The 19,571-nt window shown below is 31.8% G+C and overlaps 2 protein-coding genes across 2 annotated transcripts; both read left to right on the top strand.

The window, feature by feature from the left end:
• Nucleotides 1-866: 866 nt before the first annotated feature.
• On the top strand, nt 867-4,060 carry SAPINGB_P004085 (uncharacterized protein; the record flags this gene model as incomplete). The annotated part of the gene is made up of 2 exons (XM_031998800.1): nt 867-969; nt 1,131-4,060. The coding sequence occupies 2 exons, from the start codon at nt 867-869 to the stop codon at nt 4,058-4,060; spliced, it is 3,033 nt and encodes a 1,010-aa protein (XP_031854691.1).
• A 10,429-nt stretch (nt 4,061-14,489) lies between these two features.
• Nucleotides 14,490-18,341, top strand: SAPINGB_P004084 (uncharacterized protein; the record flags this gene model as incomplete). The annotated part of the gene is made up of 1 exon (XM_031998799.1): nt 14,490-18,341. One exon carries the CDS (start codon nt 14,490-14,492, stop codon nt 18,339-18,341), a length of 3,852 nt encoding a protein of 1,283 aa, XP_031854690.1.
• Between the last annotated feature and the right edge of the window lie 1,230 nt (nt 18,342-19,571).

The following is a 19,571-nucleotide window of genomic DNA, read 5'->3' as shown; positions in this document are numbered from 1 at the left end:
TGAATATTTTTGAAGGATTTTTTTTTTATTTTTATTTTTTAATAAAAATCAAAAAAAAAAAAAAATTAAAATAAAAAATTGAGATTTGATTTTTTAATTTTTAATTTTTTTGACAAGCCAAAATTTTTTCGTTTCTCTTTTAGGAAATTATTTTTTAATGAGGCTCAACCCTAGCCCTCAACATGGCTCAGTATGGTTGTCTATCATTCTATTTTTGTACTTATGCCTCAACTGTCAGCCGTATCTGGAGCAGATAAACAAAAACTATAGGCTCGACTTATCATCAACGTGCCAAAAAAAAAAAAAAAAAAAATTCATTTTATGAAAATTTCAAAAAAAATAAAATCAAAAAAAAAAAAAATTGCATTAAAAAGATTTAACTAATTGAATCAAAAATCTCATTCAATATATATATATAACATCATAAATATACACAATTTCTCTCTTTTCTATATATATATATCTAGATCTAATGTCAACTTAGCTCCAGAGATGCCTCAGGTTAAGGTTGGCGCGTGGCACGCACCTTAAAATGTTTTTGGTACCAAAAAAACATGCAGAAAAAAAAAATTCCAAAATTTTTTTTTTTTTTATAATTTTTTAATTTTTTTTTTTTTTAACACTCAAAAATTTTTTTTTTTTTTTCTTTCACCACCACCAAAAACCCACTTTTATTGCCATCATCATATACTTTCCTTCCTATTTACCTATCCCCTCCAAATAAAAAAAAATAAATTTATATATACTATACCTGCTATTATTTATTTATTTATTTATTCCAGTTAAATAATAAACCTCTTTAAAAGTCTTGTCAAGTTGCAAATTTAATCTGAACTTTTTTTCCCTCCTCACTCTTCTTTATCAAAATGTCGCCAGCAACTAGTCAAGCCGGCGACGCTCCGCCTCTTGTAAAGGACCCCGTGGACCCATCTCCACCCTCTCAAGACGATGACTTAATTAACCCTTTAGGTATGATCCTTTTTCATTTTATTTTTTTATTTTATTTTATTTTATTTAATTTTATTTTATTTTTTATTTTATTTCATTTCATTTTATTTTTCATTATAAAAAAACGATAATTCTAACTCAAATATCTTATAATATTTCCCTTTTTTTTTGTTTTTTTTTAGGCCCTGCAAAAATAAAATCTGTTCAAGATGAACTTGCTGCTGATTATAAACTTCTCATGTCTTTATACGCCTCTGCTCATGTCTCGAGAACTACACTAGTTTTAAATTCACTTAAACGTGACTCAACTCCAGCATCTCTTTCTGCAGCAGCTTCCGCAGCAGGTGCCAGTCCAGATATTATGGCTCAATATGATTCGGTCCACGCTTCGCGTGTCGCATATCTAGACGCCATGCGCAAGTACCGTATAGATATGATTTCGAAAACTACACGAGGAGAACGCTCAAATATTTGGGTCCGCTTTCACGACGCTATGGCCCGTCTCCGTCAGTCCATGATTGATAAAACTAACCGCCAAATCTCCGCCATTAACTATGAATATTCGCGTGCCAATTTAACAACACTCTCCTACTCCTATGACAAGGATAAGTCGGGGAAAATCTACCACAATACAGACTACCCCCATAATAAAGGCTCTTCCTTTGTTTGCTCACAAGAAGCCCGCATCACAGCAATGCAACACATTGCTGCAAACATTTTGAAAACTCCAGTCCCGGCAAGTCTCACCGAAGAACAAGCCGACCAGGATATCGCAAGTCTTCGCATTCTCACAGGGAAAATTGTTGAATTTAATGATGAAGAAGGAGAAGATGATGATAATATTATTATTAATAACAATAATAATCATAGCAATAATATTAATATTAATAATAATAGTAATAATAACTTGCTCCCACAGTTAGTAGAGGCTACTCTAGCATCAAAAGATTCAAGTAGTGATGATGATGAAGAAGATGCTGATGAACTTTCTGAAAATGAAAATGTTGATACCTCTCGCATACCCCTTGAAGATGTTGCACCCGTCTCTTCTTCTTCTCCACCATCACAACTACCTCCACAACCACCTCCACAACCACCATCGATTCCTCCATTCCCTAAAAAGCAAGTGCGCACTCGCGGCAAATCCCGTCGCAATAAGTCGGTAGAACCTCTTTCTGCTCCTTCTTCTCCTCCTAGGGGGACTAAACGCTCTGCAGAACCACTTTCAGATACCCCAATGATTGTTCAAATCCAACACCATGATAATTTGGTTTCTCAGGAACAAAAATCACAATCTCAGTCTTCCCAAGCTTCAAACATTTCTCATCAGCCACCCCCAACTAAACAATTATCATCTCCTATTCCTTCTCCATTGGTGGTACCAGTATCTGTCCCGGTTGCTGCTCCCATACCTCCTCTGACTGCCGCTCTTCCAGCCGCTACTCCTTCTACTGCCCCTACTGCTCCTTCCACTCAAAATGCTACTGCTTCTACTACTGCTCCTCCTCCACAAAAGAAAACTCGTCGTGGCCGTATTCCCAAATCTCAAAAAGTTTACAGCTCAACCGTGCCATTACCACCAGTCCCAGGACAAAACATTCATACAATTGCCTCTAGCAGAGACTTGGTTAGTGCCATGGCTGACCGTGACGAAAACAAGGCGCGGGTCGCAAAACAAGTTGCATCTGCAGCTGCAGCTGCCGCCGCATCAACCCCAGCTATTATTCATCGCAACGGGTCAAATCAAGTACCCATAACACAACAACAACAACAGCAACAGCAGCAACAGCAGCAACAACACCCTCAAGTACATCTTCCTCCAATTTCCCCAGGAAGACTTTCTCCTAAATACCCATATGCTCAGCAGCCACCACCTCATCATCAATCTCTTCCACATTTAAATTTTGCTGGCCGACCGCGGTCCCCAGGACCTATGGAGAATCAACAACCACTGTCGCCATATAGACGACGCGAAGACACTGAATGGGAACGTACTGATCGTGACCGCCGCAGCGTGTTTGACCCTGTGCGCAATACCTCTACAACGGCTCTTCCTTCCTTTCACAGTTCATCGTCAGCACCAAGCCCAGCACTTCCAATGCCGCTTAATCTTCAGAAACAATCTTCATCTCCGTCGTATAATCATAGACACCTTCATCCACCACCGCAGCAACAACACACGCAGCCATCACCTTTGTTGCATCATCAACATGCCCCACAAATTCCCCAGCATCCACATCAACAACAACAATCATATCATGGATACCCAGGCCAGCAGCAGCAGCAGCCTTCACATGGAATGTCATCTGGGTTGGGTCCACTACAACCCCCATCAGGGCCTCACTATCTCACACAGCCATATCCCACCCCTTCGAACTCATCTTCATCTTCATCATCTGCTGGTGGTGGGGGTAACGGTCCATCTGCATCATCTTCCTCATCTTCTTCAGGTTACCGGTACCCGCGTAGCTCAATTCCTCCACCACAACAGTCACCTCGGGCACAACATACTGCATCATCACCTCCATACTACTCATCACCAAATCAACCCCCACCGTTGCAGCTCCCCCCACCACCTCAACACTCTCACCCACATATGTCATATGGAGGATACCCGCCGCCAGGACACATGCCACCACCGCCGCCGCCACCAATGGGTGCTACAGGAAGCAATTCTGGAGGTAACGGGAATGGTAGTGGTGGCAGTCCAAGGGGGGGAGGCAGTTATGGCAGTTTACCCAAGGGGTATGGTGGCCCGTCAGTATCGCCGCCTATGGTTTCTTCAGGTCACCCATACTATTATGGCCAACAAGGTGCCGCTACCACATCCACCGGGCCTGGACATGCTGCAGGTGCTCCATACCATGGTGGACCACCTCCACCACCTGTAGTTGGAGCTGGTGGTGCTCCAGGATATTCGCCGCCAATGAGTCATGCTACAGGTCCTGGGAATCGGTATGCAGGACTGCCGCCGCCACCGCCGCAAAGTCTTAGCGGTCCCCCTGGGCCTCCCCAACATCATTATGGACACCCGGGAGGATACGGTCCGCCACAACCACCAGGCTTACCTAGACCCCCTGGATACCCCCCGTACCATCATCAGTACGATTAAAACATTTGTGAATACTATAATTAATCTACAATGCATATTTTTGTTCGGTTACATACGTTTTTTTTATATATATTTTTTTTTAGAATTGACTTTGTTTAATGACATAAGTACCTATAATTGGATACGAAAAGCATTTGAAAAATAATAAAGAAAAAGACAAATAGAATTAAGATTTTCTTGATTGTTTGAACCAAGGTAGAGTGGCAGTTTTAAATAAGGAGGGGAGTGGGAGGAAAAAAAAAGGAATATATGCATGTAAATGTTAATGTAAAACAGGATTGTTGATATTAAGGGTTAAAAGAATTTCTCATGATGAATTGAAGAAGAAAGAATTGGCTAAAACAAAAAAAAAAAATGAGAGTAAAGTACATTTGTACAAGATTTAATTGATGAGAGATGATAATAATGACCTGATTTAAAAAAAAAAAAAAAAGATAATATTATAAAAGATACTGCAAAGATCAAACAGATTCAAAAGATAATTGTTGTTTGCTGGATAGAATTTAAGCTTTTGTGGAGTTTTAGATAGGGGTAAAGAGAGAGTGTTTGAGTGAGTAAGTAACTGATTGGTACCAGAAGTGGCTCGTAAAGAAGTTGAGGGAAAAAAAAAAAACAAAGAGACGTTTAGCCAAAGAAAAGATGGGGAGGGGCAATAAGGTGGGGGGGGTCAATGGATAGCATAGAGAATAATTATTCTCTATGCTATCTTATAAGTTAATCATGCTGAAATGTATTAGAAGGAGGGGCTAATGATAATCTTTTTTTTTTTTTTTTTGGTATTTTAGTGTTTAATATTTTTATTTTTTTAGTATTGCCATTATTTTTATTCAAAAAAATTTTACTTACTTTTGACAAAATTGTTTCTGAAGACTGTTTTTATTGCCATATATTTGGTCAAAAAAAAAAGGGCATTTCATCATTCCTTGGCTTATGTTTTATTTATTTCTTTTGTTTGTTTAGATATTTTATTTTCCTTCTTGTTAAAAAAGAAAATCCTAAAATGTACCAAAAGCTTGTTAAATAAAAAAAATAAAAAAAATAAAAAAAATAAGAAAAATAAGAAGAAGAATAAAAGGTTACTGTTGCTTTCTTTGGGTGTCTGCACAGAAAGTAAACTTGCGCTAAGTGTTTTTGTGTATTCTTTTTTTATTTTTTATTTTTTCTATTTTTTCTATTATAATTTCCATACATTTAATTTTTTTAAAACAAAAGAGATTTTCACAAATATAATTTTTTTTTCTTCATCAATTAATATTGATAGCAATAATATTGCTGTATTTTCAACTTAATATCTACAATTAATGTTCAAATGCAAATGCAAATGCAAATGCAAAAGAAAAAGAAAAAGAAAAAATAACAATCTTCTACACTTTTTGTTTCTTATTCTTCTTTTCCTGCAAATTCAACAAGTTGCAGAATTTCTCTTTTGTTTAAATCCAATCTTTTGTATAAATATGCTAAAGCATTATATCTTTCTTTTCTTTCAAAAATAAGCCTTTAGCATATAAAAAGTATGCAATAATAAATTTGTACATAGAAAGCCCACTAAAACTCTCCCCTCCCCCTCCCCTTCTTTCCCCCATGTTTTTATTTGATTGCTCTTTCTATCTTTAAGTTTTTCTCTCTCTTATGTTTTTTTTCTTTACTATCTTATGAATCGCTATCTGATATCGATCCAAGTCTTTCTTATTTTTTTTTTTTTTGATCCTGAAATCGAATTCTTTTAGTTTCTCTATTTCCCCTTAATTATTAATTCTATCTTTTTCTTTTCCCCCAATAAAAATAAGAGTTACAGTTTCCTCTCTTTTTTTTCTCGCATAATATTGGTTTCTCTTTTTTTTTCACTTCTTCGGAACTTTTTTTTTAAAAAACAATTTTTTTTTTCTTTAAGATATCCATGCAGATAACCAACAATGAAAAAAAAAAAAATATTAAATGTAAAGTGGTCATATCATAAATTTGTCTGACCATTAACTGCGACTTTGTATCACCATCTGCACATATATTTTGTTATTTCTTTTTTTTTATTTTATTATTTTCTTCCCCCTCAAAAAATTATATTAAAAAAACGTGGATTTGTTTAATGTGTATACATAATAAGTTAACTAAATTATGTATAAAGCGTATATTTTATTTTTTCTTTTATGTATATTTTCAGTTCAATTTATACAAAAAAAACAAAAGCAAAAATAAAAATAAAAATAAAAATAAAAAGGCATTTTTTGCATTTCTTTTCATCATATATATGTATAGTGCCCTTTATTTTATTCTCTTATTTTCCCCTTGAAAAAAACCTATATATATATAAAAAAGCCGAAGTTGGTTTCAACTTGGACAAATAACCTGACATTATCAAATGGTCGCACTTTAGAGTCACTTTGGATATGCGGGCGCTTATATTGATATTAAGCAAGATTTGTCGATCAATCTGGTAATTAGTGTAATATTTTTTTATTAGTCCTTCTTATTATCTTATTACTGTTTTTTTATTAATATACTGTCGCACATATGCACCCGTGTTTTTTTTTTTCTTTCATTCTTTCATTCCTTCTTAAATTCAAATTCAAGTTTCAAAATTTAAAATTTAAAATTTAAAAGTGAAATTCAAGTTGCTATTTGTTTTTATATGAAAAAGCCTCATTAATCTGTGTTGTCACATTTGCTTTTTTTTCTTCTTCTTCTTCTTCTTCTTCTTCTTCTTCTTCTTCTTCTTCTTCTTCTTCTTCTTCTTCTTCTTCTTCTTCTTCTTCTTGTATGATTTCTATTTCTTTCATAGTCTCAAATCAACAAGATCTTGTGGGTCTAAACCTAAGTTATGAGACCCGAAATAATAACAGTTGCTGATAAATTTGCACAATCCGTAACAATAAACAGGTCTCAGTTAGTTGTTGAACGTCAATATGATAAACCGAAGACTGTTATTCCGAGTTAATAACAGTAATAATAAAAATAATAAAAAAAGGTTTTTTTATAAAGGTTCCGAAGGTTTCGAGTATTACTTAGGGCAAGAAATCCAAGCAAGCAAGCAAGCAAGCAAGCATACATTTGTGAGCCAAACATGAACGTTATTTGTTGGCAAATTGCGCTCCTCAACTAGAATAAGTCACCATAACTCGATGTTATAGGTGAGACCTGTTGCTCAGTTGCATGAATACAGAACGGTCGCACATTTAAAAGTTCTCATAACTCTTTTCGTGAAGGTTTGGTACCCTAACTAAGCCGTTCACGATGGGGGTTAGGATTCCGAAATATACTTTGCAAACAGTGAAGGAGTATCTTTGGAGAAGAAATATTTATCTTCCAGTTTTTATTAATATTATCTAGTAACACTTTTAAGTCCTGTCCATTGACTTACTCTTCAATCTTACAGGCAGTTCATAGATAGTTTTACAAAACTCAATATTGATTCATAAGGTACTGTGACATTGACAGGTAATACTGAACTTTTTATGATCTCCCCTAAGCTCATCCCTTCTGTCAATATTGTGACATCTATCTCAGTCCAGGTACGTAATATTATCTCTTTATCCATAACTTCAATATATCCATTTCCAAACTCAGAATCTGTAAATATTAGTGAGTCTTTTTGGTTACTTTTTGTTTTACATGTAGGCGCAGGTGTTTAAAGCCCATGAGTGAATTATGCATGAAAGTGAAAATTATCTTATAGAGCTTTGGGTATATGATTGTGAAAAAAAAAAGATATTAATCAAGTATTTGTCATTATTGAAGATATCAAAATTCGTCATAAAGAATGGGGAGTTAGCTAACCTTGGGTATTACTTTTTAAAAACTGGGGCGACAATTTTTACTTAACTGTTTTTGGAAAGCAAAAAAAAGTCGCTTCATGTTTAAGATATACTTTTAAGCATTATAAATTAAAATTCAAATAAAAAAAAAAAAAGGGTAATTGGGGGTTTTCTTTATTTCGGATTTATTTTTATCATATCACATTCTATTATTTTGTTTAAACTCGGTTTCGTTTAATAGTATAAACTGTTTCTTAATCTGGTCAGATAAAGAAATCAACAGATGTTTTTTTTAAAAAAAAAAAAAAAAAAGAAAGAAAAGAGCTTAATCAAATCTCAATCATGAAAACACTCAGATCTGCCCAACCTATCTTTCCAATGATTTTGTTTTTCTTTTCATTTTAACCAAAGAACTTTAAACATTTGGAAATATTATGTCATTTTTTTTTGTTTTCTCTAAAATCTTTGCACGTTTTCATAAAAATCAGATGTTGAAAAAAAAAAATTAAATGTATTAAATAAATTGCTCTCTTGTGAATTGTCTTGTTTTCATTTTTTTTCACAAAAATATGGTGTCATGACTTATTAATCAACATTAAAAGAAATAATGATAATAAATTTGATGACTTCTGGAATGCTTTATTTTTGTAAAGATTAAATGTCGTCACATTTCGTCTAAAAGAAAAAAAAAAGTTTTAAAATTTGTATATTGTTCCAGTTATCATATAATAGCCTCATGTCCATCTCTCTCGGGTAATAATCACATCTCATTGACCTGTTTTTTTTTTTATCATTTTTATTTATCCATTCAAGTTTTCATTCCAAAGAAATAAATTAATATATATATAGGTAAAAAAAAAAAAAAAAGAAGATCATCCAAAATAAAAAGAACAAGTGAAGGAAAAAAGTTGCCTTTTTTTCTGGTTCATTTTATTCTTCAACATTATCACTGATATGTACTCAAACATTTCCGTATCTTAAAGGGAGGTGAAATATAAAAAGGCTATGAATTAAGTTTATTGTGAAACTAATCAAGACCATTTTTTTTAAAAAAAAATTCTTATTTTCTTAGTTTAGAAACAACTTTCTTCCCCTAAATTTGTTTTTTCTTATTAATTTAAAAACGGTAGATAGATATATTTTAAAAAAAAAACCAAAAAGCATGTTAAGACATTGAGAAACGCTAACAATAGATAATTTCAGCAAAGTTACTTTGAATAATTCACGTGCATATATATATTTAACAAAACAGATTTAATTTAAATTTTCATTCTAATTGCAATGGGATTGGTGGAATTATAAATGCATGGGTATATATTATAATATGTACGTAATGCTGGTAAAGTGGAAAAGATTTGGTAGACTTGATTTTTTATTTTCTTTTGTGAAACATGCCCGAAAGTAAAATGAACACATGTTTCTTAAGAGGTCGCTTTTTTTTTATGTAATTATTTAAGGAGGTAATAAAGGTTGAAAGAATGTCATTTCATTTTAATTTCATTGAAAACATGAAAAAAAAAAGGAATAAAAAAATATAAAAGAAACAAAAGTTAGATTTTGTACTTGGTATAAGTAGTATTTGGTCAGAGTATGAGAGTAACGTTTGTGACAGATTAGTGTTGTGACAAGAGGTATTAAGACATGAACGTCATTTTGTCAAAACGGTATAGTTTAACAGAACACGCAAACAGATGTAAAAGATATCAAAAATGAAATAGAATCAAATGGTTTGTAGATAATGAAGATTAATTAAAAAGAATGAAAGAAGAAAAAGAACAACAATGCTTGAAAAGTACTTAGATATATATATATATATATTTGTTACAATAGCAATTGTAATTGCAATTTGACGTGAGGCTATTAAGAGCGAGGGTTTGAAGAAAGAAAAAATTGAAAAGATATAAAAAAGAAATAAAAAAAATATAAAAAGATATAAAAAGAAATAAAAAAGATATAAAAAGAAATAAAAAAAACAATGAAAACGGAAAATGAGCGAGAAAGTTAGTTGGCATTTTCTAAATACATAATTTTTTTAATTGAAATATTTGAAATCAATTATTAAAAAAAAAATACTTATACTCATTAATAACCGCCGAGGATTAAAATAAAAATTTCAGTCTAAAAAAATAAAAATAAAACAATAATTTTAGTTTTTTTTTTTTTTTTTTTTTTTAAATACCCGAGTAAAATAAAATGAACAACAAAAAAATTATTCATACATAATTTGTGATAGTCTGTTATGAATATGTAAATAAGTAACACAATTTTAACCGGTGCCCGCGGGGAGGTTAAGAGGGGCTTGAGAAGTCAAAGACCAAAAGATTTATTTAATTAAGGCGGAAATTTATACAAAAAAAAAGAAAAAAAAATTTTTTTTTTTTTTTTTTTTTTTCAAGCTTGACAACTTCAAAGCCACCTTCGGCGGAAACGGTTTTTTTTTTTTTTTTTTTTTTTGTTTCTAAAGATGTTTTATTTACTTATTTATTTGTAATATTTGAAGGCTTTTTTTAATTTATTTTAATTTATTTAATTTATTTAAAAAAAAAAAAAAAAAAAAAAAAAAAAAAAAAAAAAACAAAGTTTGGCGTTTGCCTTGTTCAGTTGCCTATTAAAGCGTCTTGGGACATTAAAAAAAAAAAAATTAGTGGAAAAGCCTTTAGTACCAGATTCACGTGATGGAACTTGTGGATAACTGGTTATCCGTAAGCGAACAATCGACGAAAACTGGGCATTAAAATGGTGTTTTTATTTTTATTTTTATTTTTTTTTTTTTTATATATATCCAGATATCCTAAGCTTACGAAAAAGCAACGGTAATGGTCAAAAAAAATAAAATAAACTAAATTAGATTAGATTAGATTAAATTAAATATTGAAATTGTTGATTCTATTATCTAAAATCATAATAAAGATATTTTCTATAACAAAATAATGGTTTATAAAATGAAAGAAACAATTATAAATAGAATATAGTAGGTATAAATAAAAGTAATTGTAATATATATATAAATAAACAACATATAATATTTTTTTTAAATATTAAAAAATAAATAAATAAATAGTGTAAGAAGCGAGAGAATCAAAGAAAGAGAGTCATTTAGAAAAAAAAACTAGTGGATGCAATGTGGGATGACTGATGATTAGGCGAATTACCCAAAGTGACGTTTTGGGAAATATTTTAGTAGTCATCATCTACTAAAGTGAAAATAAATGAATATTAAGAAGAAGAAAAATAAGAAATGGAGGTTTTTTTTTTTTTTTTTTTTGCCGAGATTGTTATTATTAATTTTTTTTACTTAATATATATATATATATTTTTTAGATTATTATTATTATTATAATAATAATAATAATAATAATAATAATAATAATAATAATAATAATAATAATAATAATAATAATAATAATAATAATAATACAATAATGGAATGGATGGATGATTCAAAGTATGAGAGCCAAATTTTGTTATTGTGTGGAGGCGGGAATGAGTACGTAACTTTAAGGTACCTTCCCCTTTGGGACATTATATTCCGACGATAGTGACAGTAAAAATATAAAAATATAAAAAAAGTTACAAAAATATAAAATTATTAATAATTTTAATATACACAAAATTATAAAAAATTATAAAAAAAAAAGACAATATATTCAATAAAATTAGTAAAGATTAAGACATAGTGTTTCAACAAAACAAACAAAACATTGAAATAAAATAAAAGGGAAATATCAAAAAAAAAAAAAAAAAAAAAAAAAAAATTGGAACATTGACAATTAAGATTAAAGAAAATGTAAAAAAAAAAAAAAAAAAAATTTGAAATAGAGCTCAAGCTTGTTCAATTTCCTTTATATATAAACTTGTGGGATATTTTATTTATTTTATTTATTTAATTTTTGCTTTTCTAACAATCAGTGAATTCACTAATATGCGTTATTTAAAAAAAAAGAAAAAAAGAAAATTCTTAAAAAATTGAAAAAAAAAAAAAAAATAAAATAAACAAAATAAAGAGATCTAGCAAATAACTTTTTGAAGAAAAAATGTGGTTTTATTTTTTATTTTTTATTTTTTATTTTTATTTTATATAAATTTGAAATAAAATAAACGAGTTTAAAAAAAACACATATAAATATTTACTGTTCTGATTACCCAAAATAAAAAAATAATCAACAAAGAAAGGTATATATACCCCCTCCCTTTTGAAAATTAATAAATAAACTTATTTAAGGTAGATCTGTATATTTGAAAAAAAAAAAATTGATGAAGATGATTAAAATTAGGGAAATATGTATTATTCATTCAAACATTTTAAAATATAAAAAATTAAAAAGTTTAAAGATAAAAGTTAATGTAAAAAAAAAAAAAAAAAAAAAAGAAATACAGAAAGAATAAAAAAAAAATTATATGATATCATCAAAAAAAAAAAAAAATTAATAATAATAAAATCATTGTATTATTATTATTATTATTAAATTTTTTTTTTCAAAAGTAAGCTAGACAGTTTGGGTAAAGTATTATCATTTTCTGATTCTCATTTTTTTTTATTTATTCTCAACGTAATAATTACGATTAAATTTATACCATATATGGTAATTAAACCATTATCCATTAATGGAATTTTTCAAAAAAAAAAAAAAAAAAAAAATAGAAACAGATTTCCGAAAATTTGGGAAATTGAAGTTATATAATATATATAAAAAAAATAAAAAAAATAAAAAAAGCCAAAGGAGGTTCTTCTTTGAGGCAGTGAAAGATTATTTTTTTTTTTGAATGTATTCAAGAAAAATAATAAAAAGTAGAAATTTGACATGATTAATTTAACAAATTATTGTTTCCAATTTTCATTCATTCGAGTTGCTTTTTTTTATTTATTTATTTATTTAAATATATATATATATATATATTTAAATATACCTAAGATCCAACTTCAATGTTATATATTCTTTTGATGTTATCAGTTACTTCAAGTATCCCTTTTTATATATTCATTTTTTTTTCTTTTATCCGGTCAAACTTCTCCATGATTTCTTTCTTTTCTTTCCTTCTTTCTTTTCTTTAAGACATGTAATTACTGGCGGTTGTATGATTGAATGAATGAGGTGGGTGGGTGAGTGAGTGTGTGTAATTTAAATAAAGCCCATAAATTTTATTACTAATGATGAGTCAGCGTTTAAACCTTTAACCGTTAATTTAAGCCCTCTCTAAATCTCGGTAGTTGGCGGCGGCTTCCGTAGGCCTTTGGTTTAATGAGTGGAAGAAATTTTTTTTTTTTTTATTTATTTTATTTTATTTTATTTTTAGAGGGTTGGACATAAATATTATAGTGCGCCGGGTTTGGACGAGTTTTAGGTCTAGCGTATTTCAATCATTCAATCATTCAATCAAGAAAGAAAGAAAGAAAAAAAAGAAAAGTTTTATTTTTTTCTTTTTTTATTTTTTATTTATAATTTTTTTCTTTTTTTTTTTTGTTTCAATAAATTACTCTAGGTCAAAAAAAAAGAAAGATAGATATCTTCAGTATGCCAAAAAAAAAAAAAAAATAACAAAAAAAGGACATTGTTTCTTTCCAGTTTCTAATTGATTATAATCCATTCATTTATCTATTTATGTATTTATCTATCTATATCTATCTATATCTATCAATCCATCTATCCATCTATCCATCTATCCATTTTTTACATATTATATACTTGTTACAAATATTAGGTCTTCATGTAAAATATCAACAAACTTCTTTCTTTTTTTCTTTTTTTCTTTTTTTCTTTTTTTCTTTTTTTCTTTTTTTCAGTCGATTTCTGATAGGAAAAAAAAAATTAATTTTTTTTTCTCATAATATTTGGAAATACAAGAAAAAAATACTAAATAAATAAAAAATTGAAGAATTCCAATGGAAATTTGAGTGAAAAAAAAAAAATAATAATTCAAAAGAGCGGCTCAAGAAACGCAAAAAAAATAAAAATAAAAAAAATAAAAATAAATAAAATAACCGCCATTAACGGCTGGACAAGAAACAGTAAGAAAAGACAAAAGCCAAGTATAGAACTTTTTGATACCGAGGATGATAATAATAAATTTATAAATAATTATTATAGTAATAATAGTAATAATAATAACAATGACAATGACAATGACAATGACAATGATAATGATAATAATAATGATAGACTTAATAAGCCTGATTAACTTGATGTTTCGTTTTCTATTTCTATTTCTGTTTGCGTGGTTGTTTTTCCTTAGAGGTCATTGTAACAGTGGATCAGCCTTTAAAATTCTTAAAATTATTGCTCTCACACCAAAATGCAACTTTTAATAGTTGTTGCCTATAGCATTTAACTCCAACGTATATATGACCACCACCGCCCGGGTTTGCAAGATTTTGTTTTTTTTTATTTTTATTTTTTTTATTTTTATTATTATTATTATTTTTTTTTTAATCTTATTATATATTCCATCTATTCAAACTTTTTTTTTCTTTTTTCTTTTTATTTTTATTTTTATTTTCATTTATTTATTTTTTTTTTTTTTTGTATTTTGTTCCTTTAGGTGCCCCGTGCCTTTTTTTTTTTTTCTTATATAAACAACCAACCCTGCTGCTACTACAACTGCTCTTCCTGCTTCTGCTCCTCCTCCTAAATATATTTGTCAAATCTATCACAGCAACCAAAAAAAAAAAAAACATTCAAATAATGTCCACCAACAATCCACACTCAAACCCAGGCAAACCCCCGCCAGGTTCTTTACTTTTACCAATAGCACCTTCTGTCCCATCATTATCATTATCATCATCTTCTTCTTCTTCATCTTCGTCTTCATCTTCATCTTCCTCCTCCTCTTCTCTCACCCAGGGCTCTAGAAACGTCCCAAGTAAAAGAGCTCAAGATGAATCAGAACGTGAAGAAAAAATTTCTCGCGCATTATCCCGCGTTGAAGAAGGTCTTTCATACAGACAAGCCGCAAAGGAAATTGGAATTTCTTTTGGCACCGTTTATGGTCGTTTCCGTGGCCGTAAAAGCAGAGTCAAAGCTCAAGAAGCCCGCATGAAGCTTTCCTTTTTGGAAGAAACAATTATTGAAAAAATGCTTCTCACAACTGTCTATATTGGCGAACCTTACACACAACCTCATTTTGTTCAAGCAGCAAACCTCTTTCTTCAAGCCCAAGGAGATACAGACCCTGAAAAAGTCACCCGCCAATGGTACCGTCATTTTCGTCGAAGGCACCCCTCTATGGATGCTCGCGACTATGCCGTTCTTCACAAGCCTTTAAACTCTCATTCATCTTCCGAGGCTGTAGAAAGCTGGTTTAAGAAATTCGAAGAAGTTTTTTGGGCTAATAAAGTGGACCCCAGTAATACTTACTGTGTTGATGAACTTGGGTTTTGTCGCGGTCCTGCTTTCCCTCATTCTAGTCCATCTACTCAAAATAGAGATTTGAATCCTTTTAAATCAGCAGCAGCCACTACCAATCGCACAGAGTCTCCAAGTGACAGCTCTCACGTTCTCATTCCTCCTCCTCCTGCTGAAACATGTACTATTATCGAAACCATTTGCGCCGACGGTTCTCTTTTGCCGCCCTATACCATTTTCTGCGACAAGATGTACCAACAAGCCTCTTCTATTATTTGCCCCAACGGGCTCCCCTCAAGCGACCCATTTGCTTATGGTTCCTGGGGGTTAGCATCCACAAAATCGGGATGGCCAAATAGTGAAACCATTATGGACTGGCTTGAAAACCATTTCGACAAGCTGACTCGTGCAAAGGCCAGAGGTGAATACCGTCTTGTCGTTCTCGACACTCATGCAGTTCATTTTACTACGGCTTTGCTCCAGTTTGCCGTCAAGAATAAAATCATTCTACTTTTTACTCCTGCTTTGGCGATCCCCAACCTGCATCCCTTTACAAACCCACTTCTTACTAGTCTCATGTCGGACATTTACAGCAAATCAAGTAATGAAGACGATGCTCAAGGTCGGCCTTCGGTCTTGAAGTTTGTTTCCCTTATTAATGATGCTCGGCACAAATATTTGACTAAAGATGTGATTTTACAACTCTGGCAAGAAAGTGGGTTGGTTCCCTTTGATTCATCGGTTATACAAGATTGCCAGGAGATTAAAAATGAGCTTGGTTCTAAAAGCCCCATAAACAGATCTGAAGACATTGTTCTTAGCGTTACTTTCCTTCCTGTACGAGACCTTGATGTGGACACGTTTCCAGCCAAATTTGGGGCTGCGCCCAGAATCGACAATAGAGCTTGTACTAATGTTGGCAGTAGCGGTAGCAGTATTAATAACAATAGCAGCAGCGGCAGCAACAGCAACAACAGCAACAACAGCAACAACAGCAACAACAGCAACAACAGCAACAATAACAATAACAATAACAACAAAGCAACTCCTGACAACAGTCTCACCACCAATAAAAATAGCAACACTACTAGCAAGAAATCCAGCATCTCCAATAGCATCATTAGTTGTTCTTCTTCTTCTTTTTGCCATTCCAACAATAACGTCTCCAGCATTTCTTCTCTTTTAAATTCTCAGCATGATTCAGATGGTAAAGAAAAAGAAGAAGAAGAAGCTTATCAACCTCTCAAAAACTTGATTTTCCCTGAAACTCCTAGCAACTTCTCTCCAACCAATGACTTTGTGGACTCACTAAAACTAGCTGGTGAGTCTTTGAAGCGTAACCGACAGCTAAATGACGCGCAGATTTCTTACAACAATTATATGCACGGAGTGCTTAAGCGGCTGCATTCGTCCATGAGCGACATTACAACGGGCGACAATGACGAAGGTGTAGACGCAGCCTCGGATGCAGACGCGGACCTGGGCCAAGACGAAGAAAAGAAGCACGAGAGGAAGCGTAAGCGCATCAAGACAGTCAAGAAGTGTTTACGTGAGCTTGAGTGTGTCATGGCTTTGCCCACTGGTGAGATTGAACAACTCAAGGCTGCATCTTGTGCCAATGACTTGATGGGAAATGTCTTGTTGCAAGCGCATGCAGCTGCAATCAAAGATGATCAGATCAAATCACACAGTAACAACAACAGCAACAACAACAGCAACAACAACAGCAACAACAACAGCAACAGCAGCAGCAACAGCAGCAGCAACAGCAGAAGTAATAGCAGCAGCAACAGTAACAACAGCAGTTTTAGCAGTAATAGCAGTTTTAGCAGTAATAACAATAGCTCCGATGGGCAATTGACTCAGCAGCAGTACCTTTCGGAAAAGCCCATAGTGACAAAAAGTTTGGGAAGAATTTCAGCGGATATTCCGTCGGCTCAGCCGATGGTTCAATCGAGAAGCACCGAGTCTGCCAAAGTCGGTAATAAACTGATGCTTCACTCCACACTGACGACGACGGCGGCGGCGGGGACAGTGCATAACGCCTTTGTCTCTCAGCATGTGATGCTTGGTAAGCCATCACCGACACCGTCGTCATCATTAACACCTACACCTACAGCTACACCTACAGCTACACCTACAGCTACACCTATAGCTACACCTACAGCAATACACACAGCATCACACACAGCAACAACAGCAACAGCAATAGCAACAGCAACAATAAATTCTCACCAACCCAGCCCGCCGGGCTCTTCATTTCTGCAAAACATTTTGAACCGCAATGAAGAAGAAAAGCCCACGGCCAACAACAATGCTGGTCGTGTGTCAAAGGATGGCCCGCTGGGCGGGTATCCGCAAAAGTCTCCCGGAACGGGTCACATTGGTTCTCCATTGCTCACACAACAACAACAGCATCATGAACAGCATCAAAACCAGCATCAACAACATCAACAACAGCAGCAACATCAACAACAGCAGCAACAGCAGCAACAGCAGCAACTACAACAGCCTTTGGGTTCTTATAGACCATATTACTCTTATCCTGTAGCTTCTCGGTCAACGCCATCATCGTCGTCGTCAAGTATGCTGCCACCTCTTCCTAAGCTTGGTGCTGGTGGTGTAGGGTCTTCAGTCAAACCTAGTTCAGGGTCTTTTGTCTACTCTCTTGCACCACCACCACCACCACCATCATTGTCGCCTCTACCAGCATCATCCTCCACATCTCCTCCGCATCATCATAATCATCATAATCATCATAATCATCATTTGATGGAAGGATATTCTCCACTGGTTAATGGGACTTCTGGGGCATTGGAATCATCATCATCATCATTCATTAATAATACTACTAATAATAGCCTTCCGCTACCTCCATTACCTGTGCTTGGGGTACGAAACCATAGTGTTGGATATGATCAGCAAGCGCAGCAACAGCAACACTTGGCTCAACAACAAGCGCAACAGCAGCAACAGCTACATTTGCAACAACATCAAACTCAACAATATCCAGCTGTTGTTGCTGTGACTTCACCTGGAACTCCAAGCAACCCTGAGTTGTTGTCACGTCGGTACTCATACAACGTGGATCCAAACTATCGTGACCTCAACAACAACAACAGCCGTAATTATAATAATAACGGTGGACCATATTCTTCAGCTTCACATCATCTTCGCCATTATGGATACTAAGTTTTTTTTATTATATATATATATATATATATTATATATAAAGTTCATCATTGTTAATATAATTGTATTTTTATTTTATTAATTTATAAAATATATATATTTGTGTTTCTTTTTTTTGTTGACTTTTTTTTTTCTTTTTTTTTGATACGTATATTTCCTATATGTAAAAAAAAAAAATAATAATAATAATAAATTAATTGCGACATTAAATTTTTAAAAAATTAAAAAGCCAAGGAACGAAACACCTATCGGTTCTTTTTAAAATAAATTAAATAATTATGTCCGGCAGTAATGAAGGTAGTAGTAGTAGTACTAAGTAGTACTAAGTAGTATTGATAGATAAAATACTGCATATATAGAGAGAGAAAGAAGGGGGGTAATGGAAGAAATATAATTTCACAATTGGATTCCACGGAATAAAAAAAAAAAAAAAAAAAAAAGAAGAAATAAATGCAGTATACTAGGTATTTTTCTCATATATACCGAAACAAATAAATAAAAAAGTTTTAATTTAATTCAAAAAAAAAAAAAAAAAAAAAAAAGAAATAAAGGAAGGAAGAAAAAATTTTTTTTTTTTTTTTTTGAGTGACAAAAATCAAAGTTTTTACACGGGATTATTTGATTCTTTAAAAAACAAAAAAAAAAAAAAAACTCTTTCTACATTTTAATTTATCAATTTTCTACATTATTATTTAAAAAAAAATAATAATAAAAAAAAAAGATTTTTAATCAATATTTGGCAAGAGCAATCAAAGAAACAAAAGAAACAGATAAAAATTAAATAATAATAATAATGTGAAAAGTATTAGTTACTACTAATTTTGAGTTAAAAATCCAATTTTTTTTTTTTTTTTGTTTTGATTACCTTTCTTGACTAATTTTAGTTAAACTATTGGACACAATAAAAAATTCAGACTAGAGGTTATATATCCACACAATAAATGCAAGTATCAAAAAATAAAATAAAATAAATAAATAAAATAGCCAGCATACCAGGAAGTAAATAAATTTTGATATTATTCATTTATTTATTTATTTATTATAACCTGTCATAGAACCTTTCAATATTAAGACTTTCAAATGGCTCTCTATGTATAAAAAAAAATTAAATAAAAATAAAAATAAAAATTGATCTTTTAGAAATGATTTTTTTTTACTTATGCTGGCCATACATATAGAAAAAAAAATTAATATGGGGTGTTTGAATAGAAAATCAATTACCTAATTTTT

The sequence above is a fragment of the Magnusiomyces paraingens genome, assembly GCF_902498895.1.
Source record: "Magnusiomyces paraingens strain CBS 517.90 genome assembly, contig: contig3, whole genome shotgun sequence".
NCBI classification, from domain to species: Eukaryota; Fungi; Ascomycota; class Dipodascomycetes; order Dipodascales; family Dipodascaceae; genus Magnusiomyces; species Magnusiomyces paraingens.
Note: the sequence above shows the minus strand (reverse complement) of the source record. Positions and strands in the feature narration are given on the sequence as shown.